The sequence below is a fragment of the Hippocampus bargibanti genome, linkage group LG19 (assembly GCF_051943395.1).
Source record: "Hippocampus bargibanti isolate YZ-2025 linkage group LG19, ASM5194339v1, whole genome shotgun sequence".
Lineage (NCBI taxonomy): Eukaryota > Metazoa > Chordata > Actinopteri > Syngnathiformes > Syngnathidae > Hippocampus > Hippocampus bargibanti.
Window position 1 is genome coordinate 8,766,416 of NC_142752.1, and position 23,996 is coordinate 8,790,411.

At 41.4% G+C, this 23,996-nt stretch overlaps 2 protein-coding genes across 2 annotated transcripts; one reads left to right on the forward strand and one right to left on the reverse strand.

Annotated features, from left to right (window-relative positions):
- The first annotated feature begins 503 nt into the window (after positions 1–503).
- armh4 (armadillo like helical domain containing 4) lies at positions 504–7,205 on the forward strand. Its single transcript, XM_089021917.1, has 7 exons — positions 504–594; positions 946–1,419; positions 1,538–1,789; positions 2,181–2,324; positions 2,645–2,676; positions 2,749–2,898; positions 4,244–7,205. Exons 2-7 carry the CDS (start codon positions 963–965, stop codon positions 4,316–4,318), a joined length of 1,110 nt encoding a protein of 369 aa, XP_088878043.1. The 5' UTR covers positions 504–594; positions 946–962; the 3' UTR covers positions 4,319–7,205.
- Positions 7,047–11,323, reverse strand: naa30 (N-alpha-acetyltransferase 30, NatC catalytic subunit). Its single transcript, XM_089021918.1, has 4 exons — positions 10,304–11,323; positions 9,638–9,761; positions 9,511–9,566; positions 7,047–8,809 (listed from the first exon to the last, which is right to left on the reverse strand). Exons 1-4 carry the CDS (start codon positions 11,021–11,023, stop codon positions 8,672–8,674), a joined length of 1,038 nt encoding a protein of 345 aa, XP_088878044.1. The 5' UTR covers positions 11,024–11,323; the 3' UTR covers positions 7,047–8,671.
- Between the last annotated feature and the right edge of the window lie 12,673 nt (positions 11,324–23,996).

Genomic DNA, 23,996 nt, shown 5'->3' on the forward strand with positions numbered 1-23,996 from the left:
GACATTCACGAACTGCATGGCCTAAATAAATGACATTCATGCATGCATGCATGCATGCAAGATAAGACATCCCCCAAAGGTGCCTGTTCATAAATGCAGAAATAGCCATCGCAGACTAGTGGATCATTTCCAGGATTTATTATATTCACACGATGCGTTAAATGTAATGCACGTTAATTGATAATTCCGTGTAAACCTGACGTGGGCGATGTCATTGTTTTAGTCTTTTCTCGTTTATTTATTGGCAATTGGGAAACAACCATACAATGTACCGCCACCCACTGGACTGCACGGCACACAGCGAGCGAAATGGATACCAATCCATGAATTATACCACACGCTTAACATTATATAATGGCTGTTTCTGATCGTAAATTTGCATTTATGATCAGTTACAGCCTTATAGGGGGCAACCGGCGGTTTCCATCGTTTGGGGGCTAATTGACGGCGTCACTCACGTAGGTGCAATTGAGGAGAACAATCTCCCACCCCATACCCCCCCCCCCCTCTCTCTCTCTCTCCATCCATCAGCCCACGAATCCTACATTCTCCTCACTCCTGACAATCTCTTCGATCTATCATGCACCCTGCAAGGTAAATTCATTCGTTTTTTTGTCATTCCTGTTCTCTAGATACCCTAAAATGCGCATGGATTTATACTTAACCCGTGTGGTGAAATTTGAGTGGATCCATAACGCAGCGTGCAGTGGTTTGCGCTGCAGATTTGAAGCGGGGTTTGGGGGGGTGGGGGGGGGGGCTTTGTTGTTGTTGACATTTTTAACATATGTACTTGGCAACGTCTACAGTGACTTAATTAGCTCGGATTTGGTAACCATGACAGATCTCAGGGTTTTATTTTTGGCAATATTATAAAAATAAAACCGCCTCTTACACGCATTAGCATTATCATTTGGATGAATGACCATGTGCTTCTTTAATGTGCAGCCACTGAGAGCAGACAGATGTTGCCGTGTGAAACACTCCTCTTGGTCGGAGTTTGCCTACTTGTCTTTGGAAATACGGCCTTGGGTATCCAGAAGGAAAATGAACACTCACGCGGAGGGAGATATTTGAGGATTGTGGAGACAACCAAGAACAGTCTTGATTCAGAATCCAAGCCCGAAGCCCAAAAGAAGTTCCGGAGGATGTTTGAGAACATCCACAATGCTGCCCTGAAAAGAACACTGAGAGACACATTGAGTGACATCAAGGTCATGCTGCATGATGAACCAAGGAGCTCTTCGTCCACTAGAGATCCAAATCCCACTCAGACATTCACAATATTGTCCATGTGGGAAGATCTAGGTCCAGTCATACCCACGTCACCGGAACTCTTCTTTCCCGACATAGGTGAGGACTCCATGCTCAAAGAGGACAGCGTGGAGGACCTGTGGACGGAGGCTGCCAGAGCCAACGGAGGCAAGTGTAGCTAGCTTCACTCCTGTGGAAAGCAGTCATGACACTAAATGTTCCCGACATGTCACTGATTACCTTTCAGTGGAGCTAAACAGTTATGACATTGCATTACTCCCAACAGCAGACACAACACCATTGTCATCCCAAGAGGACACCACAGAGGGCACCATGTCATCCGAATCCTTGCCTCTCATTTTTGAGCCACTGGAGGAATCTTCAACTCAGCTTCCGGCTGGCGTCATGGCAACAGTCGTGACACTGCTGTTGGAGACAGACTCGGAGGGTGTGGTCGCCACGGAAACAGACAGGCCATCACACACAGCATCCCTGATGACGGCTGGTGCCCAGCTTCTGGATAACAGCAACCAATCAGGTCTGAACCCCCAAAATAAAATGGCTGCTTTGAATAAAAATGTTCCATTTTCTCTTTGGAGATGACAGTTATAATAAGTGCAAAAAAACCTCATTTACTGCCATTCAGCATTTCCTTTTTTTCCATGTTAGCGCTTTGTTCCAGCTTCAGCTGTTGTTAAAGCACCATACAAATCAATGTGTGTTTTGCATTGTATTTTGGACAGCCGCCCTCATTTCAAGCTCATATAACTCCAGACCCATATAGTTTAGGAAATAATATTTTTCTGATGAAAAAAACAAAACCAGAATAAATTCGGGAATGGTGCCCAATGTCATATTTTCAATTCCCAAATAAATTCGTAAATGGTAGTGAATGAGTTAAAAAGTGACTTAACTTGCTCGTGTTTCAGATGATCTGGATGAGGATGAGGGTTCCGAGGAACTAATGGAGGACGAGGGGATTGAAGAGGACCCGACTGAGACATTCCAAACTCAGCCTCCATACAGCCTCATCCCACCACCTCCCGTCTGGGTGCAACGTAACCAGGGCCTGAGTATGAAACAGCATCGGCGCTTTGGGAGGGGATGACATTTTTGTTAGTGTCAAGAGTTACACTATTTTTGCATGAATAAATCTATCAAAGTAAAATGTAATTTAATTTTGAATAAGTTGAATGTTACAAGACAGCTTATAGATAATTATTTGAATCCTACAGTATTTCTTTCAGTAAACAAATAGTTGTTTGATATACGTAAAAATATAGCACACGATTTCCTTTTCATAGCGTTTGCACGTGACACGAAACAGAAAATGTATGTGAAATTGTGAACTTGCCTTCCAAAACTGACTGAACAGTACTTGAATTTCTTGCAGTGCACAGCTGGGTGATGCTGATCCAAGAAAAGGTGAGAATAATATTATAAACTGATATTTTTTTGTATGTGTCTTTGCAACGTTTATTTTTCTCCATGAGACAGGTAGGCTACGTTTCGGGCATGTTAGCCCCAATTGGCATTGGCATGGGGGGAGCCCTTTTGCTTGTGGGCACCCTTTACAGCATGAGGTGGATCCAGCAAAGGAGGCGGAACAGCTTTAAACGCCAACGCAGGAAGGTCCGGCCCGTGGAGGTTAGTACGCAAATATACAGTATTTTCCAGTATATAAGGCGCCCCCAAAAGTCTTGATTTTCTTCAAAAGCTGACTCTGTGCCTTATACGCAGGTGCACCTTATATGTGAAGTAATATAGAGCAACGACTGTCAGTAGCCAGTGACTTAATTCCCCTCATAGAAGTTGTCCGTAACCCCAGCCTCTATTGTAGCAATTTATCATGTGGTGTGCCATATATTATATTTGGAAAACATATCTATTTCTATATTATCTTTTGGAAAAGTATTTTTCATTCATTGAATGTGTGCCTTATAATAATACATTTAATTTCTAAGCGCCTTTCCAAACTCTCAAGGACACTTTAGTCACAGGTCCGGTGCGCCTTAGAGATAGACAAAAAGCTTGAAAATACACCATTCATTGGGGGTGCGCCTTATACTCCGGTGCACCTTATACATCGGAAAATACGGTAATTGACCTTTGCCAAGAATATCGTGGTAAGGGTTATGTAAAAACCATTAAGGACAACCGACATCACTTGTTTGTTTCCTAACTGACACACGTTTTATAGCATCTAAAATACCCAAAAACACGCAGTATGATATTTTTAGTCAAATGCAAAACACCAATAAAAATGACTTAAAGTGTCCAAAATCTGCAAAAAAATGACCCCGGAAGTGGCCAGTTTCAGAAGATCGCACCCCATTGTTCGTGGCGTCACCCCAAGACGTCTTGCCTTGCTGGAGAATCAAAACAATGGCTTCCGATTCGGAGAATATGCTTTCTTGTTACACATCCAGTTATGAATATGATTCAAATAGTTCTGAAGAGGAAAGCATGCATGTTTGCAATCGATTAAATAATTTATTCCGTGCCATTTTGAGGCAATAGGGGGGGGGGGATGTAGCACTAAAAAGAGGCAGAAAATGGCGACAAAGCTCTGTGTAAGGAATTAATCAGCCCGTTTCCACAGGCTGATTAATTCCGTACACAGGGACGTTCCTTCAGTGACGTAGGGTGAGGACTCGTCACCAACTCAAAAACAAGACTTCCGGAATATTCAGCGCGAGTCTTAAAACATAAACTATAGCTATATGCGGTGGAATCTTTGTAAAATACGCTCAGTAGAAGTCATTTGAAGCCATTTTACAAATTATGGACACAACTTGTCCGGAGACGTCGGTTGTCCTTTAAATTTTGTCAATTAGATTTTTTTACGCACCATAGTATATACACACATATACTAAGACCACATGCCAAAAATGTATTTCCTTCAGTTCACCCTGTTACCAATGAAGCATCTAATTACATCTGTCTTTTGGAAGAGGTAATGACGAACCCCTATGAATTGTGTTGCCCTTAGCACCCAGGCGAGACACGCGCCGGCGAACAGGATCAAGCCATGCTGCTGGCAGAAAGCTCAGAGGATGAGTTTTGATCTGAAAGACTGAGCCAATCACGGTCGCTGTGACAATAACATCCCATTGCTTCAGACAGTATTATATCCCCAGACAATCATGTGGGAATTCATTCCATGGGCCACGTGAAACACACATTTTACATAAAGAGAATCAATGAAAAGGTACACAGTGTCTGTAAATGTATGAGTGTATGTAAATACAAATGTATTCACCCTGACTTAAAAGAGCAAGGCAACAAGGAAGCAAAAGAAGAGCAAAAAATATGGCACTGATTAGATGCTAATGATGCCAATTATGTTGTTAGCTCAGCATCAAAGCAAACCCAGTGCTGTTCAAATACAACAGTGGGTTAGTTTGGAAGAATTGCAGGATTTTGATGCCTGTCGCATCACTTCTTTAAGTAGCATTTTGAAAAATGCTGTTTTAACTCATTCACTGCCATTCACAAATTTATTCTGGCATTGAAAATATAACATAGATCGCCATTCCCGAATTTGTTCGGGTTTTGCTTTTTCATGTTTGGGTGCTGATAAAGCGCTGGCCATGGCATCTGGCAATGTTTTTTTTTCACAAGGGGGCAGCATTTCCCTTTTTTCGATGTTAGCGCTTTGTTCCAGCTTTAGTTGTTGTTAAAGCGCTATATAAACCAATATGTATTTCCCCGTTGTGGGACGAATAAAGGTTTTCTGATTCTGATGTATTGCATTGTATTTTGGACCGCCATCCTCATTTCAAGCTCAGGTAACTCCAGACCCATATAATTTAGGACTTAACTTTTTTTTCTGATGAAAGAAGAGAGTCTAAGGTTTCTAACTCCGCATTAAATGTTTATGTAGTCCTAAAACTCAATATTATGTGGAATTCGAGTGACAATGACAAAAACCCTGGCACTGGAGTGGACACATTTTTGCACATCGTCTGGCAGTGAATGAGTTAAAAGGGCTAGTTTATCAATCCGAGGTGGTATCTGAATTTAAAATGTTTCTTCTTTTCAGCTTTTCAACAATGTTTCAAAAGTAGCATACAACACAAAACACAGGACTCCCAGCTGTCTCTCTAGTGTTTTTGGTGGTAACCGGGTTTGACAAGTGTTTGTTCTTTTTAAAGAGATTATTATTTTGCAATTTTGTCCAGTCTCATAACAATTTGGGAGACATTTTGTTAACACTAGCAAGACCTTTCAGTCCATAAATACCCATAGAACATATCATTAGGTACACCAATTTGACTAACTTTTTTTAAATATGATTTGATTGTTGTATTTTTCATATAGCCATTGTTCAATATGTGTTCATGCAATAATACTATGCTAAGATATGAAAAATGTTTTTTTTTTTCCAAATTAAAAATAATTCCTGAAAATCAAACGTAGTGTGATTCATGTTCATAAACAACTTAGACCACACCGGTGTACAACAACTTAAGAAAAAAAGAAAAATCAAATAATTTATTCCTGTGTTCTTTTTTTTCCTCTCGCTCTCTCTTCTCCACATTAAATAAAAGCTATCAGACATTTTCCATATCCAAATCAAAGATGGCGGGGTGGATGATGAGGAAGAAGTAGAGGGGCGGGTGGGACAAGTCTGACATGCAGAGAAACAACAGCAAATCGCCCTTTTCAACACAGAGAAGGTCATGGAAGATGTTTTGAATGGAGATGACACCAGTGAGAACAGGACTTCCAAGAAAGTGGGTGGATCATCATGTTTTGGGACCTTCCCCCTCTCAAACAATAAAGACGACAAAGCCCTTCAGTTAGATGCGCTCAGGCCTGGTTCACAGCATTATGACAAAAATGTCACAGAATAATCGCACACATAAACAGATTCCAGCTTTTCATCCATTGTACAGAAGACGGGTTCAAATAGCCCCATCGCCGTGGCAACACATCCAGAAGGGCAGAAGTAAACATCAAGGTTGAAAATAAAACTAAGCTCGGAAAAAGTCAAAACTGTCCCGCATAGTCAAAAAAAAGCAAAACAACTGCACACAGAGGATCTATTACGTACAAAAGAAGTGGCATTAAGACCCCCCCCCCCCCCCCCCGCCATTGTTCTGACGTCAAATGTGACTTTTGGCACCATATCGGCATGACAAAAGCACACGGGCAGGTGACTTTGCAAAAGATGAATTACAAGTTGCCAACATCAACAGAAGGAGCAGAGTCGAACACTTACGAACAAAGGTGTAATTCAGAAGATACGACATTTGTCAAGAAAAAATAAAATAAAACTTGCACTGTCGCCAGTCATGTCTATGAATGTACGGCGTTAAAAAATGGAGAAAGGCGCATAGTTATATGAACACTATTTCCAATTTTACTTTCGCTCTAGAACTTTTTAACTATTGGCATTGTACATTTCAAATGGAAACTGGATTCCAATGGAAATTAACAGTGAAACGCAGATGTGAAAGTATTGTCGTGCAGTAACAACAAAAACGCTCGTTTTCTGTAAGATCCCGTCTTGGTTTTCATGAAATTTCAATTTGTTTCTGCCTAACATTGCGGCATTGAACATAAAATAAAGACTGACTGAGCAAAGAACTGTGAAAAATGTTGAATTAATATGAGATAATTTAGCAGAACGAATAAAGTTTTTCAAAGTCAAATTGAACAAGTTTCATGGTTGGAGAGTGACGAGTAAAGTTGTAATGGTTCAAAAATAATGCATTTTTTATTGGTTGATATTCATGACTGTTAGCTGAATATAAAAAAATATATATACCTCATGAATGAATGTCGAGTAAAATGTAGTGGCTTTATTCAAGGTAGAGCTGTTGTGGAAGCGCAAAATAAACCTAGAATGCACTGTAAATCATTTTTACAACTGTCATTTGAATTTGTTAAAATTACGCCAAATTGTGCAAAATTCATTCATTTACAAACTCTAATTGGGGGGGGGGGGGGAATACAAAATATTATGAGTAGGTTTTCTAATTTGACAAATCCAGACTGCTTCCTTCCGACATATTGCAGCCCAAAATTATCATTTAAAAATGACATCAAAATGTTTGAAAAAGTGCACCGTTCCTTTTTAAAAAAAAGTATAGAATACATTTGCAATATAATTTGTAAATGTCATGCTCTCTTTAATTAATTTTTTTTAGTAATTTTTTGATTTCTTTTTTTAATTTATTTTGCAGTGCAGGCCAAAATTGTGATTAAGGAAAAAAAAAGATTATTAAAAATGAAATACATGAGTCCATCCAATGAGCAGGAAACATGTACAAAAACAGTTGTATGTGTGTGCATCTGACATTTGTTCTTTTTGGAAGAAAACAACAAAACAAAACAAAATAATGACGCTTGCTATAAGTGTTATGTGGTTTGCATTTTTGGCGGGGATAATATTGCGCAAAACACTGCAAACAAGGTAGTTGACGACAGTGTTATGGCCACATTATCCCCGATGTTTGTTATATGAAATTCATTAAATTATTCTCAGAAGCAGCGCTCTAGACATGCATTACATATTTGGATGCAAATTGAGGATTTTTCAAGACTTTTCTTTTCATTTTCTGTCACTTCTCAGCTAATAATGCATACATTTTGATGACAAATCGTGTTTGAAAATGGCGATACAGTACAATCTGATTCAATGTTTACGCTACATTAGCTTGGCAGGAGTCAACAAACTATTGCATGACTTTGTTGGCCTTCTCTTATTGGGGATTACGAGAGCTGGCAGTGCATTTGAATGTGTGAGTGAGGCAGCGGGTGTTTTGTCAGAAACTCTGCAGAAGAGTTTTTTTCCTTTTTTGGGCTTCACTGGATTTTTACGAACAAGGACAGCAAAAAAAAAAGGGGCGGGGGGGCAAAAATTCGATGTGATATTTGAAGTGCTGATGGAGTGATTTTAACACGCACACTTGAGGTGTGTGTGGTAGATACAGCACCAGCAAGTGGACATAAGGGAAATTGATAAACACACACACGAGCGCACACACACACACACACACAAGTCCTCAAAGGATATTAAAAAAGAAACAAAAATAAACTCAATCATTAAGTTTGGGGGTGGTCTTTCAGACCCCTTGCTTACTTGTTTTTTTTTTGTCCGTCCATGTGTCCTTGCTCACAGTCTGAAGGTTGAAAATTGTCATCAAGGTCATTCAGAGACCCGACCACCCACCTCCCCACAATCTTCCATCTTATTTTTTTTCATGACGGGAGAAAGAGATGCCTTCATGGAAATATCTAGAGGGAAAGAGCAGCGCATGTGTGGATGCACATATATGTGCACATTTTTGCTTGTATGCGTGTGTGTATCTGTATGTCAAATGTGAAATGAGGCAGGCAGGTTTAATAGCTTGCATCCCCCCGCACCACTCCCTCCCTCGCCAGTTCCATTCTCCAGTTCTGACCCCCTTCAGCGTAGCCACAGTTTGAGCCTCAGAGCGTCCACGCCATTCAGGTAGTACCTGAAGAGCCGCTTGTCCCGCACAAAGCCTAAATTCTCATATAGCTTCAATGCCGACTTGTTTGTGATCTCTGTCTCCAAAACTACCTGGAGAGGGAGAAATCAGTGGAAGTTACAAAGAAACAAAACGTTGCAATTCGAGGAAAAAAATAAATACCTGCCAACTTATACCCATATTTCAACTTGGCAATCATGAAAATATCATGTTTGCTACTATTTTGAGAAAACAAAACAGAAATATTTGACAATCAACCAAACATTTAATGATGTTTGTTTGAAAAGTACAGTGAATTGTAAGACATTGTTAGTAACTTCAAACATGCACATCTAACCTATATTTCCGATGGGTTGACAAAAACAGCTATCAACAAACTCAAATTTGAAAGACATCCACATTAACATTATCCATTTTCACTTTTTCTTGACCAAAGTATAACTCCTGGAAATGCTTAGGAGTATTCTTCACAAAACGACTATAGTTTTCTTTTACAATTCACACTTGTTGCTTTTTCTCCGGCAGATTCCATTACATGACAATGATAAAACCGATGCAAACTCTTGATTCTGGATTCCAGGAAAGCCCTCTAGCACGCGAATGCAATTCATCTAAAGGAAGCCAACAGCTGGCACTGTGCCGATCGCCAGTTCTAAATTTAGATATCTTTAGTGATCTTGTGTTTTGAATGAATGTTGGGTATTTACTATTTTGACAATTTTTGACTTATTGTTTTAATTGGAAACCATAATTTTCATGAATAAAACAGAAACTCAGAAACTCGCACGCTTACCTCGTCACAGTCACCCTCCACCATGGCGTAAATGGCCTTCTTGACCAGATTAGTACCTGACAACACAACATGGGTTTACTAATTCATATTTATAACACACCTGTTTTGTTAGAATCCTTTTCCTCACCAATGCTTTTCCTTCTGTGTTTTGAGTCGACGGCCAGCATGGCGATATAGCCACGATGGAACATCTTCTTGTGCATGTCCAGCTTGCACACGATGGCGCCGACGCACTCCTGCTCCACCATGGCCTTTCAAAATACACTCACAGAGTTAACTCACTGGAGAAGACAACGGGCTTAACTGAGCAAGCGGCGAATTTGACTGACGGACGATGCAATAAAATCGAGAGACTTTACTACAAGGATCACTACTACACATTAGGACTGAAAACATTACTTTACTTACTACATTGACAATTAATTTAATAGTTGACAATCCGTGCATCGATATGGAATTTGGACCATCCCTAAAACAATTTAGGATTATTGGATGATCATAAACACTGAGTCAGTAATACACAAAGCTGCTTTAAAACATCTCAGTACTGAGTTTGACCACATAGATGAGGTCAAATGATTCAAAGGGTCAAATTAGGTTCAATACACACTTAGTACATGGTGCTTGACATAAGCGTGGCTTAGCTGATGCAAATGACGATCCAATTTTGAAAAACGTATTGAAATATGTCCCCTGTGAACCACCGAGGGTATTTTCTCCGTTGCTTCATAGGTATGTCATATAACTCGGGTATACTGTGTGATGTTATGATGGTTGTGGATTTGACACTTACCAGGAAGCAAAGTTGTGGCCAGTTGTGGATGAAGTACCTGTATGTGTAAATGGAGTAAGGCTCAGACAAGTCCTTGGTGATGAGTCTCATAATCGATGGCATCTGCAGCTCGGACTCGTAGCGTACATAAGAAATGTCATGGCCGTCCTCCTGCGGCGAGGCGCCCAATTCCAACCGGGCCAGCTGGTCCGAGGGAGGCTGGAGCTTCGGCTGCTGCAGCGGCTCCATGCCCCCGGAGCTTTCGGAAGCTAGCAGCGCTGCCTGAGTTCTTGTTCGGGCCGGCATCCCGTTCACGCTATTGTTAACCAGAGGCGAGGGTCGGCCGTTTTTGGAGCGGGGGCCTTCGCGTTGGCAATGTTCCATGTCGTTCGTTGCGGTCGTGGTCTCGTCGTCGTCGTCGCCGCTGTCACAGTCGTCCGCTGGCGGTCTCGGATTGTCAAGGTGTCCCCCTGGCTCCTCCACGGGACTACCAGCCAAGCCGTTGAGCTGCTGCTCCACGTCTGGCATTTTGAGGTGCAACGCCGGTGGGCTAGCTCTGGCTAGCATGTTTTTCTGCTTCTTCCTGACCGGCAGCTTGACTTCGACGAGTGGCTTCCCCAACCCGGGGTACTCACCAGGTCGACGCGGCCCTCGGTCCTCGCCCCCAGCCCCGGGGAAAGGCGGACTTGCAGTCGGGGATTCGGCCGGTGCGCTACTAGGCCCAGGCGGCACTGTGGCCATCCCACCGCATCAAGGTGGCGATTCGCGGTTCGGAAACGTCAGACACAAGCTCATTCAAGACGCCCAAATGGAGTGCAACAGCGAAACGGGTGCGACTCTTCCGAATGCAGTGTAAATCCGCTGAATATTGGGGCGAAAGTGGCTCGCGAAGCGGCGACGTTCTTCGCTATCGTTCTCCTCGAGCTCTCCCTGCTGCCGCAAAGTGCTGTAGCAGCAAAGGCCATTGCAACACTGCCGCTCACTGTTGTTTTACGACAGTGCCGTAAAACACAAACACCTGCTTTTACCCACAGTGTATATTTTTAAGACGTGTGTTTTGTTTTTATTATTTATAGACGACGAATACGGAGCTATTGACTATACTATAATCCACATATGCACACGTATACACAACCACACACGCACGTACACACGCACGCACACACACACATGTGATGACATTCAATAGATTGTCTGCATTTGTTAGTGGCGGTATAATTTGTGATTTATCGTAAGTACTTTTTTTAACTGTCAAGTTCCTCCACACTGCAAATAAACATAGTTTGTACATTTTGTGGATGAAAAACGAACTAAAATTCATTAAATCGATTACAATTGTGGTATTAATTACATAAATCAATAATTGTGTGATTAAAATGATATAGAACTACTGTACTGTGGGCACTTTGTGGAGATGGCAAAATCAAAGTGTTGTAATTTTCTTAACGTCCGTTAGATGGCACCAGAACATTTTTTAATCACCTCATTCTCTGTAACGCTAATATAATAATAATAATAATAATAATAATAATAATAATAATAATAATAATAATAATAATAATAATAATAATAATAATAATAATAAAACATTCAATGTATAAGCGCCTTTCAAAACTCTCAAGGACACTTTACAGTTATTTGCACGAGAACCTTCCAAATGTAGATTAGAGTAGGTCATTTTGTTTGGCAATATGTCGCCATTGGTTTTTCCTTTTACCAATATGTGATGGAAATAATAATAATAATAATAATAATAATAATAATAATAATAATAATAATAATAATAATAATAATAATAATAATAATAAATGACCCAAAGAGAGAATGAGTAATTGAGCAGCACAGCAGATGAATCATCACTTCAGTGCAAATATAAGGGTAAAAAAGGTGTGTATGTGTGCATGTGTGTGTGTGTGTGTGTGTGTGTGTGTGTGTGTGTGTGTGTGTGTGTGTGTGTGTGTGTGTGTGTGTGTGTGTGTGTGTGTGTGTGTGTGTAAGTAAATTATAGAAATAATTTGCTCTGAAATATTTAACATTGTTCCATTGTTGAGCTCATGGAAGCTATTACTGTGTTCTCTCAATAAGTCAATCAAATGTAACATTGATTGCACATTTTTTTCAAATATGGTGTTTAAGTTCACTGACACAAAAGATAAATACATATTTTTCTTGAACATACTTGAAAGAGACATCTACAGCTTGATATGTGCAGTGCTGAGCATGCCTTTGAAAGCGCTCTCTAAGCCTCGAGGTGCTGAGAACTGGTGAAGAGCCGCAATGAGACATGTGCAATCAGTTCCCCCTCTTCAAATCTCCTTTCGGGCCTATCTACTTGAACAGGCTTCTCTTAATGACTTTCTCCATCACTTCTCGCCAGCTTTTTTCCAGGGACTCTCACAAACACTTGGCTGCATATAAATACATTCACTATTCTATTCTGTCCCTGTTGTAGGTTTTTTCCCACTTGCAACCCTGCTTTCCAAATATCTCCGGGGTGTCAGTTGCATCATGTGACTGGTGTGTTGGTGATTACAGTGCTCGCTTGGCACTCAAGTGAAGCCCATTGCAAAAAATACCTTAAAAAAACAAGTTGTGTAAGGTCAAATCATGCCCAAATTTCTGTCTCCCCCTGCCCCCCACCCTTCTCCACACTCTGTCCCAGTGTACTTCTTCTTGTCTTTTTCTGTCCAGCCTCCGCGTCTGGTCCGCGAAGAGTTGCATTTAATTAGTTTCTGTTGGCTTAATTAGGGACTGAGTGAGGGGGCGGGACCAGAACAAAAAGCGGGTTAGGTTGCATGGATGGAAGGATGCAGTTGCAATGTGGAGGTTGCCAGACGGTGACCAATATGGAGTGAATTGGACGAAGCAACGCTGTCTTGATTTTGCTTGCTAGGGAAAACTGGGCATTGCCCCTCCAGATCCAACATAAGGCATTGTTGTAAAGAATTAAAATCTGTGTTTTGTCTTGTTGATATAGTTATTTAATCAATGTCATTTCATGTATAAAAATCTCTGGCATGGCTGCAAAGCCCACTGAGTGAATGAGGGGGTCCTGGGGCTTAGACAATCTCAAGATGTCTTGCATTGCTGGAGAATCAAAACAATGGCTTCTGATTCGGAGAATATGCTTTCTTGTTACACATCCAGTTATGAATATGATTCAAATAGTTCTGAAGAGGAAAGCATACATGTTTGCAATAGATTAAAGAATTTATTCCGTGGCATTTTGAGGCAACATTGGGGGGAAATGTCTCACCCAAAAAGAGGCACAAAATGGCCACCGAGCTGTTGTGAGGAATGAATCAGACCGTTTCCACAGGCTGATAAATTCCTTCCATGGAGCTTGGACGCCCTCTTCTGGCGGCGTTTGGTTGCAACACGAGGTTTTCAGACCAAACAAGTACAGCAAAATACATTGACGTGTGGAAGGACTGCGACAATGTCTTTTTTTCGGTCAGGGGCGTTCCTTTAGTGACGTCACATACGGACTCGTCACCAACTCAAAAACAAGACTTCTTCAAGTCTTAAAACGTAAAATATAGCTATATGTGGTGGAATCTTACTAAAACACGGTCAGTAGAAGTCATTTGAAGCCCTTTTACAAATTATGGACACAACTTGTCCGGAGACGTCGGTTGTTCTTTAAGGTGAAGGACGGTGAAGACTGAGTGCTTCGGGGGCAGGTGGGAACGGGAAGCTGGAGGAGGAGAAGAAAAGAAGTAGAGGAAGAGGACGAAAGGGGGAACCATGGAGAGATGGCATCCATTCTCCCTCCTCCTCTGTTATGGCGTTTTATCGCCATCGCGGATCATGCCGTATGAACAGCGATCCAAGTCAACCATCTGCTGAGGCTTGATAAGCCTGGGAGAGGCAACCATTGAGATGTCACTCACAGAAAGAGAGACAGAGGAAAGGAGGGAGAAAACAGGAGAGGAAGGGAAGGCAAGAAAATCGGCGACGCATCTGTCTTGTGCGGGGAAAAGACTTAACGTCAACGAGACGTCCGGCCTCCCAGTAATCCCACTTCTCTAATGATAAGTTGTTTCATGGCCGATTGACACTTTTGGGCGCATTTTTTTTGCTTATCGTACCATGCAGATGTTTTCTTTCAATGTCACCAGGAACATTCACTGTTATTAAGCCATTTCCAAAATACTGGACATGAAGGAACATTTTTTAAAAACGAGGTTGGATTCCCTCAGCGGGGTGTTTCATTGTCATTCCGGATGAGACACCTCTGGCTCCCCAAATTGAGAATTTCTTCTCAATTAAGATGGCATGCGGTTCAAGTTATATCCAACTAAAACATACACGGCGCTAATACCACCTAGCACATAAGTATGTGGTTAGTGTGTGCTGCAGAGTTCAATTCAAGAAGTGCAGCACTGTATTGGAGAGCTACCACAGACCCACAATATAGTAATATGCAAATATTTTAACAACAAAATATAGCAATACGGACTAAAGGTATGGTCTTTATAAAAAAAACAAAACGATTGATGATCATTTGGCGGATTCACCACTTATGGTCTTGTTTTTTTCTCACTTTCTCATCCTTATGCATTTCCATTCAGAACATCCTTATTTTTATTCTTAAAAGCAACATTTGCGCACTCACCAGGAGGTAATAATGTGGCGGTAGCGCGGCGGGGCATGAATTGAGGCCGGGAGTGGGTCAGGCCTGGGAGTGAGGGGGGGTTAGCAGGGGATTAGCCGAGGCCAGTTGGATCATTTTACAGCCGCAGGACCCCCTCTCACCCTCGGCAGTCTCCCGGACAATGAGGATTAAACTCCTCTTGTTCCTCAACTCGGAAAAAAACGGCAGGGCAACAAAGGCGCTATTCCTCTTGGGTGCCTGGCTGGTAGCTGGGTAGCTGAGTCGGGGAGGGAGACGAGGAGAAGGTAGGGGGTCCATCATAAAATTAATCCCTTCACAGTTTGCTCTGGTGCAAAGTGAGATATGAGACAGACATGCCTAATGAAACTGTGCAGTCATCGAAGGGCAGAGCGATAAAAGCACGCATCAAACTCGTCATTAGCGACGCCGCTAAGAGCCCGTCAAGAGGTTGGCGCGCTCCCCAGGTGACTAAAACCACAGATTAATCACTACGCGCAAAGTGATACTCCACCTATCACTCGTTTTCTCTTGTGTAAAAACATCCTGCACCAACTGACTATTTGTTCATCAACTTCATTGAAAAGACATTTTGAATGGTACCATAATGTCCATTCGGGGCTTCTTGACGAATAGCATTTGACAATTCAAAGGTGGAAATATGCAGTTTTCTTAGTATGGCCAAGTCTAGAAGGGGCTACCACACATAAACCCTTTTAATTGACTCTTAACCTAGACCCTTTAATCCCTAAAACTCTAACATTTATGTTCCCACATGGTGCCATGCAGTGTCGAAAATGACACAAAACAAGATGTAAAATGGGCACTATCGCGGCAAGTTTTTATGCTAAGTGTCATTTTGGGATGAGAAATGTCTCTTAATCTGGAGGCCATCCCATAAATGGATATACAGTAATATTTACCTTTTTTGTGTTTTTCTTTTTTGCATATCATGGATTTGTATCTCGGCCTTCCTTTGTGGAGTTTGCATGCTCCCCTTTGTTTTGGTTTTCTCCAGGTACTCTGGTCTTCCTCCTAAAATGCCAAAAATACAGTATCATTGTAAAGTTAAGAGAAAACTCAAAATCAGGGTTGTCCAAATTCTGTCCACGAGGGTCACGGTCACTCATATTTTAGGTGTTTTACTTCTCCCATGCACCCGATTCAACTGAACACGATGATCATCAGCAGATCAGGTGTGTTTGGGGAGGGAAACATCAACATTGGGCATTATGGTGTTATGTTTATTCTCAGATTGTTTCCAAGATGACACTCTGCCATCATGTCTTTCCCAATCTTGTTTTGTGCTCGCCTGGACTTTGCACCAAGAACCTTTCTGTCACGGTTTTGCGAGGTGGTGATGGCGGGTGCGGATCTCAAAAAGCAAGCAGGAGGGAGCAGGAGGTTGTTTGACAAATTGTATTAAAATAAAGTCAGCAGGAACAAAATGTAAAACATCAAAATCATCTGAATGGAAAAAATACAAAGTAGCAAAAGAAGACCAAATGTAAAAGTCCGCCAAGGTTAAACAAACACATGCACAGCATACACATTGCAGACAAAGCAAACATGCAGCAAACAATGAACCGACACCCGATGGTCGTGCCGGGTGTCCTTTTAAGTGTCAGTGATTAAAACGACCAGCACCTGCGAGGCTGCAGGCAGGGCTGACGTCGCTACCCGTTGGTCGCCAATCTGATCGGGACGACCAGCACCTGTGCAGGTGCAGGCGGGGCCGACAGCGCCCCCCGTTGGTCGCCAACCAGATCATGACACTTTCCTTTGAGCAGTACCATTCAGGACTGTGACTTGGTCAAATTCATACTAGGAGTAACTGCGAATAAGCCCCAATTGAAAAAAAAGTGTACATATTTGAAATGCCATTGTCTTTGTCTCCAGCATAAGTTGGCAAAACAATATCTGAGACCACAATAAAAGTGCCAACAGGCAAAAAGTAATATGAGGCCTACATCCAATGGTCTCCTCATGCCGTAAGGTCTTTTAAAAAATCATTTCGAGCAATGCATTTGCTTTCACTCAGCATGCACAAAAAGTCATTGTTTCCTAGCAAATAAAACAAAAAAAAAAACAGTCCACTGTTTTTTGTTGTTGTCGCTAAGTTGAAAAAAAACACACAAGAAAAGCTTCTTTGCGCTGTCAAAGCCTATCAACGTCTGTGCTGGCAGCGGCGCCTGTCTCCCAGGCAGCATGCCACAAAAGAAGCCCGACACACCTCTCACTTTCAATCTACGTACTCCACTGTGGGCCTCCGATTCAAACTCCCATTATATTGTCACCATTCGGATCGTCCAATAAAAAGGCGCAATCAGTTTTATTGACAAAAACATCTGAAGGTTATTTATTCATTGGGCCGAGAGATTTCTCTTCAAGCCACATATAAACATGGCGATTACAACATCAACAATCGACTTGTGCGCTAATATACGTGAGCGACACGACTTGATCCTCGCAAACCTCAAATACAAAAAAATAAAACAATCTTGATTAGACAACCCCCGCTCCCCCCATTCCAAATCGCATTGTCGCACAAATCCCATGATAAAAGGCCAAAGTGTAACTCTGCATTTAGACTCTTGAAGACTTTGGTTAAGCCAGTGCCTCTGCTACTTTTCAGCCCTGGCATAAATCTGTCTCTCAATGGCGATTGGTTCAAGGCGAGGGGGCTATCTTTTTCTCAAGAACCTCCCCCTGAACCCCCTACCCGCCGCTGACGCCACTTGCATAGAGCGTAGCCGTCACCAGACAATGGCTGGTTACTGGCAATTAAACAGCATTTTCTGAGGAATCCGTAGCATTGGTCTAATGGCATTACCATTGGATGATTCAATCCCTGAATAGTCAACAGGATTTTGCTTCTCTGGAGGAAAATGCTGCTTGATCGAATTACCCGTCTTACATCGATTTAGCCAAAGATTATGATTCAGGGTTCAGTGATGACAACGTCCTAAAAGGCTGATAGGCCACTAGAGAGGACATTTAAAAGTGAGATTAATCCAAACAAGCATCCAGTAACCTTTAACACTGATGCTGGAGTGACAGTAAATACAATATTTTTTTTCTCCAGATGACAACAAAATGCAAATTCCTGGGAGAACAACAGATTCAGTAATCATTTCCATATAAGTGAAAAAGGTAAACTTGTGAAAAGATAGCAACAACTCTCAAATAAATGTGGAACAATCCACTCATTGTAACTATTCATTGGGTCCGTGAAAGTAGCGATGAGGAGCTCCTCACAAGATTTAAGCAATCATGTCAGAGTTTTTATTATTTGTGATGATAAACAGTGAAACACTAATAATAATAATAATAATAATAATAATAATAATAATAATAATAATAATAATAATAATAATAATAATAATAATAATAAAACAATTTATTTCTCAGCGCCTTTCAAAATTCTCTAGTACACTTCACAATCACAAAATAAGAATTTTCTTTTTCTGCGGGTGAGCAGCGGCAGCTATTCGCGCCAATGTTCACTCAATCCGGAAGTAACACATACTCACGCCACGAATGTGAGCGCATCAATAGACAAAGAGTACAATACAATACATCTTAATTTATATAGGGGTTACACAACAGCTGCAGCTGTAACAAAGCGCTTCATATAATAGTCAACACAAAGCAAAATAATAAACACAACAGGAACATAAAAACATGGACAGTTGAGCAATTTTAACGACTTTCCTCATGTACACTATGATGTTTGAGTACAAGACAAACACATTCTTATATGAAGCAGTTCGAGGTCAAAGAGGAGAAGATGAACGCCTCCTTTTCACCAGTGGATCAGAGACATCATAGTAGAATGTGCACATCTGTTACCTGTTACGTTTTGAGAGCAAACACAAAGAGGAAGACGTCTCAGATGGACTGTAGTGTTCGTCAATACTGGATTGTAAATGGTAACCATCACAAGACATGGAAAGAATGATATTTGACCCGCTGCTGTTCAGTATCGATTTGTTTGAAAACCGACAAGACTCCTGTCAGATGTCAAGCAGCACATTTGTGGCCTTCAACCTCCTCATGGACTGAGTAGGGAGAGGGAGGAAGAGCGGCCAAGTCCATTATCTCACAATGACGAGGCTAATTACTGGGCCAGGCAAGCTTCAAATCACACGACGGCAGACCGCCTCGTCTTGTGTCCCCCCCCCTGCTCACCCGACGTCTTAATTGCTCTTTTATTCTCGCCGTGTGTTTTGCGACTGTGCTGACGCTCTGCAGCCATTTTGCCACATGAAAGCGAGATGCTAATTGTCCGCAATGGAAATATTGGTGGCTGTGATTAAGCAAGCGTTTTGGTGTGAGGGAGCACTCCCAATGTAAAACACACACACAAAGTGGTTTGTCTTTGTCCACATTTTGGGTTGTCAGGTTAAAAATGTCATTATGGCTATTGTGCGCGGCGATTGTCAGACAGCAATGCTGGCAAATTTTTGACAGATAATCGGCAATATTACAGGAAAATTAGCTCAGCCAGTGAACTGCTTTCATTAGCATTCATGACCACAAACATCAAATTTTGTCAGAATTATTTTTTTATGGTGCTCAATTTGGACAACTGTCAAGTTGGTGCGGTCAGAATCCAAGGTGGTGAAAAGCGTTCGACTTAATTGGATGAGAATTTACCCTGGGTTGGATTAGGTGGTACCGGTCCTGGATGGAAAAACCAACAATTATAATGTCTATTACTTTATAACATAAATTAGTAAAAATAGTCTGAAAATGCAACTCAAGTACTGTGGAACTGGTGAGTAACTTCTTATTTATTTATTTTTAAAGAAAAGATGAATGTCAAATACACAAAATGTGCTCATGCTTCCAGAAATTACCATATTTTCTGGTATATAAGGCGCACCCAAAAGCCTTGAATTTCTTCAAAAGATTAACCTGCGCCTTATACGCAGGTGCGCCTCATATGTGGAGTCATAGTGAGCCACAACAGGTCTCACAATGACGGTCAGCAGTCACTGACTCCATTTCCCTCTCTTGAAAAAGTAGAGCGTAACTGCAGTCTTTGCTGTAATGCCTTATAATGTGGTGTGCCTTATATTTGGAAAACATTTATATATTTATATATTATATTTGCAAAATTTTTTTCATTCATTGGGGGTGCACCTTATACACCGGAAAATACGGTAGTAGGAATATTTGGTCACACTATCTTGGCTGACCACAGACTCAGACTTGAAGCTTGACTAAAACCCTAGCGTGACCTTGAAATGCTATGTCACACATTCAAATGCTTTATGTGATAATTCAAAGGAGATGGCAAGGGAAGAGAAGCTACTTTTCCCGACGGTTGGAGGCGTGTCGGGGTGCTCCAGCAGTGCAGAAATTGGTAACGGAGGTGGAAAGATGGGGGGGTTAGCAGGTCGGCTGTTCAAAGGCTGGCTTTTTGCATTGTTCGTCAGTTGGGGATTAAAGTCCTTGGTTCGGTGGCCCAATAGGCCCCTCTAATTAAAAAGCATAGAAAGAAGGGAGACACACACCCCAAAAGAAACAGACGCAATAAGAGTGAGAACTGAGGTGAGAAAGCAAATTTACTCAAGAAAACTGTTTTCATTGTAACAACAGTGGGCATCAATTGAAAATGGATTAACTTGACACTCTATGTCTAGTCCAGTGGTCCTCAAACTGGGGTAGTGTGAGGCGGCAGCAGTCTGTCTATGAGCTGTTTCTTGGGGGACAGAGTGCACGGTGTGGGGGGGGGGGGGGGGGTAAAATGATTTGCAGTAATAGATCATATATATATATAATATATCAATAAACCTCCCTGCCTTCGTCTCTGTTAGCTCTCAGTCGTACAGGAGTGGTCCATCGATGGAAAGGTTTCTTCAGCCGTCATCTGTACTTCTTTGAAGGTGTCGGACGTTTCGCTTCCTATCCAAGAAACTTCGTCAACAAAGTAAAGTCTTATTGGTAGTTTAGGCCATATATTTATATATATCCCTACTGTCCAGACATGGTGGTGCCGGTGCCCTGCCTTCGCTATAAATGAAGGTCGGTGCTGTTGGACAATCTGGGGCTGGATGGATGTATGGTTTAAGGAGCCCGCGATGAGAAGAAAGGAGCGTCGGCGCAGAGTCCTGATGCGTATGTGAAGCTGTCGCAGTTTGGAATTGAAGCGGATTTACGTGGGACAATCTCTTTTCGTCAGTGGATGCAACAGCTCTGGGTTTGCTTTCAACATTATGCCTGTAGCAGACGTGCACATTTCACCATGACATCCCTGATCCACTGGTAAAAAGGACGCTTTGATCATCTCCTCTTTCATCTAGAACTGCTTCACACAACAAAGAGGGTGCAGCAAATGCTTAAGATTGAATGACTGCTGGTGTCTTTTTTGTTGTGTCACATTATTTGTTATTGATTTTTGTCATTGTTTTGACTTCAAGATGGCGGCTTTTCAGCAGCTCCTGTATATTGTTTTTCTACTTCATTTCCTTTCCACTTACTTTCATCACTTGGCTGCTATTAAATGTAAATGTCTCCACTGCAAGACTAATAAAGGCTAATCCAATCAAATTTTGACAAGATTATGACATCATCACATAAATGTCCATCCACATCCACTGAGCAGGAACTGATCCAATGCTGCCTGCACACAAGGCATGCAACTGTAAAACTATGCCATCAGTGACTTCTGAATATAGGAAATAATGGCCAGAACTAAATCTTTTGTGGTGCTGGTTCATTGTACTTTTCCTTAATGTCGGCATAAAGATATGTATGTATTTTTTTCTTTTTTACATGAAACTATACAAAGGCAGAGTTAGTGGCTCACTGTTTGCAATCATCAGAATGTGAATGGACACCCATGTGCCTGCTTCAGCACAGATGCTGGCCGCCAGTTGGTGGGCTGTTTACTGTGCGGATGACCGGTTGTGTTTTTGTTTGGCCCGCCTTGCCTTCTCCGTGAGCTCAGTGGTTGCTCTGAATCTCCCGGTGGGGGTTGCTCCCTGCTGAACAACTCCCAGGTATGAAGCTTCCTCACTTGACTTGGCCCAGAGAGTGTATGTGGGGACTGGGGTTGGGGTTGAGGAGGTGGGAGGGGTTAACAAACTACCACGAGGAATGCAAACCCCTACTGAGTAGACTGCAGATTGGAGAGTGGGTATGCAGAAATGATCAAAATTACAGCAGGTGCAAAGTGCACATACAATTTAAATGTAATAACCAATTAGTAGATTAGGAGTCTTACTCACAACTCTAGCTACAAGTCTTTTTTGTTCATTTATTTTTAAAGACGTACTTGAAATATTGCCTCATAGCTGTTTTTTTGAAAGCATCTGTTTATCTGATAATTTCATTTCCTCACATATTGGATCATCCTGTTGTTTCATATTGACATGCAACTGCTGCCATTGAAGAGTCTCTCCAATGACGCCAAACAAGTCATTAGAAAAAAGGACGCCCGCTTTGCTTGCTTTACGGCATTATCAATACAAAATGGGCCCCTGACGCCTATCAATAAATCTATCACTGTCACATCTACTGTACAGATGGCACCAGAAAACTAATGCAACATCCAATTGGCGGAGGGGTGTAACAGATGGAGTCATAGATTAAACCTTGACCACAGACATGTCCTGTAGCATATCGCCAGGCTCTGTCAATTGGCCTCCAGACAGGAGGAGCGCATATTGCCCGACGCATTAACAAGACCATTTACCTTTTCTTTGACAAACACGGCCAGCCGTTTATTAGAAAATACTCCCCCCGGAGCTGGGAGATATCTTTGCATGCATGAATTATGTATAATACAGTTGAAGATGAAAGCACTCAATGGGGAGCTGACACGATGGCTGATGAAGGAAGGGGGTGTGGGGCTCTTTGATTTGGGTTGTATCAGGACATAATTCTAGATAAATACAGTAAAGTCGCGTTATATCGATATCGGTTATATCGATAGTACCGCTTATTACGATACTATTTCTCTGAACGCAAGGAGAAAATTACATGCGCGCAGGGTCGGATATATCGATAGTCCCGGTTATATCGATATTTTTTCGGACTCCCGAGAATATCGATATAACGAGACTTTACTGTAATACTTTTTGATTGCATTAACAATGTCGGTCTAGAAAGAAAATTGACGACAAAGTGCAAAAATTTTGTTGACTTCTGAGCACATTAAAATACCAACTCCTGTGTATTATTTAAATTTCCAATGACTTCTCGTGAACAGAAAGTGTCACATAATGTAAAGCAGGGGTGTCAAAGTCATTTTTTTGCTGCGGGCCACATTGTAGTTGCGGTTTTCTCTTGAGGGCCATGATGAATTTGGGGAAGCCATTAGAATGTTTCATCCCCTCCACATATTACATATAGAGTGCACAAAAAAAATGAATAAATAACGAGTTTTCAAATCTGAAGTACTGTGGTTTACATAGGACAATTTGAAATTTTGGTTCAGACTTTAGCAAGTGTCATGGCACTTGACATACTTGATTTGCTTTCACGGGCCGAATAAAATGATGTGGCGGGCCAGATTTGGCCCCCTGGCCTTGACTTTGACACCTGTGATGTAAAGTATGGCGCTGTGGCGGTTTCAGACATGCACGTGACGTGCAGCAAAGAATTTGAAAATTGTCCACGATTGTTACATTAAATTATTTTCTAATATGTAATGTCTAATATGGGATGTCAATCATTTATGTTTGTGTGTGGAATTTTTCAGGCCTTGGTAGAATTTCCCTCTGAAGAAGAGATGCACGGTGGAGTGGGGGAATCTGGATCAAAAGATCGCAATGGTAAATGGGTTGATACTCATGTAGCGCTTTAAAAAAGTGCCATGGAACTATTCTAATAGTGTATTTGTTTTTTTTTAATAAAGTAAAAAAAACCTCTACAATTCACAGTAACACCACATGACATATTTCATGATTGTTATTGTGTTTAAAATTAAACATTTTTTGTACATTTAGTCATGATAGTCAAAATATTAAAAACAGCTCTTTGTAGGGTGATTAAAAAGCAGAATAATGGCAATTAAAATGCATTAATTTTTATTACTCAAGCATTAAAAAAAGACAGTCATATAGTCACTACTCAAAAACTGTACTA

Coding starts and splice junctions, on each gene's coding strand:
- armh4 (XM_089021917.1), top strand. CDS start 963: ATGTTGCCGTGTGAAACACTCCTCTTGGTCGGAGTTTGCCTACTTGTC. Junction 2,325..2,644: donor GCAACGTAACCAGGGCCTGA/GTATGAAACAGC, acceptor AATTTCTTGCAG/TGCACAGCTGGGTGATGCTG. Junction 2,899..4,243: donor GGAAGGTCCGGCCCGTGGAG/GTTAGTACGCAA, acceptor TGTTGCCCTTAG/CACCCAGGCGAGACACGCGC.
- naa30 (XM_089021918.1), bottom strand. CDS start 11,023: ATGGCCACAGTGCCGCCTGGGCCTAGTAGCGCACCGGCCGAATCCCCG. Junction 9,762..10,303: donor GGCCACAACTTTGCTTCCTG/GTAAGTGTCAAA, acceptor GTATTTTGAAAG/GCCATGGTGGAGCAGGAGTG. Junction 9,567..9,637: donor ACACAGAAGGAAAAGCATTG/GTGAGGAAAAGG, acceptor TTGTGTTGTCAG/GTACTAATCTGGTCAAGAAG.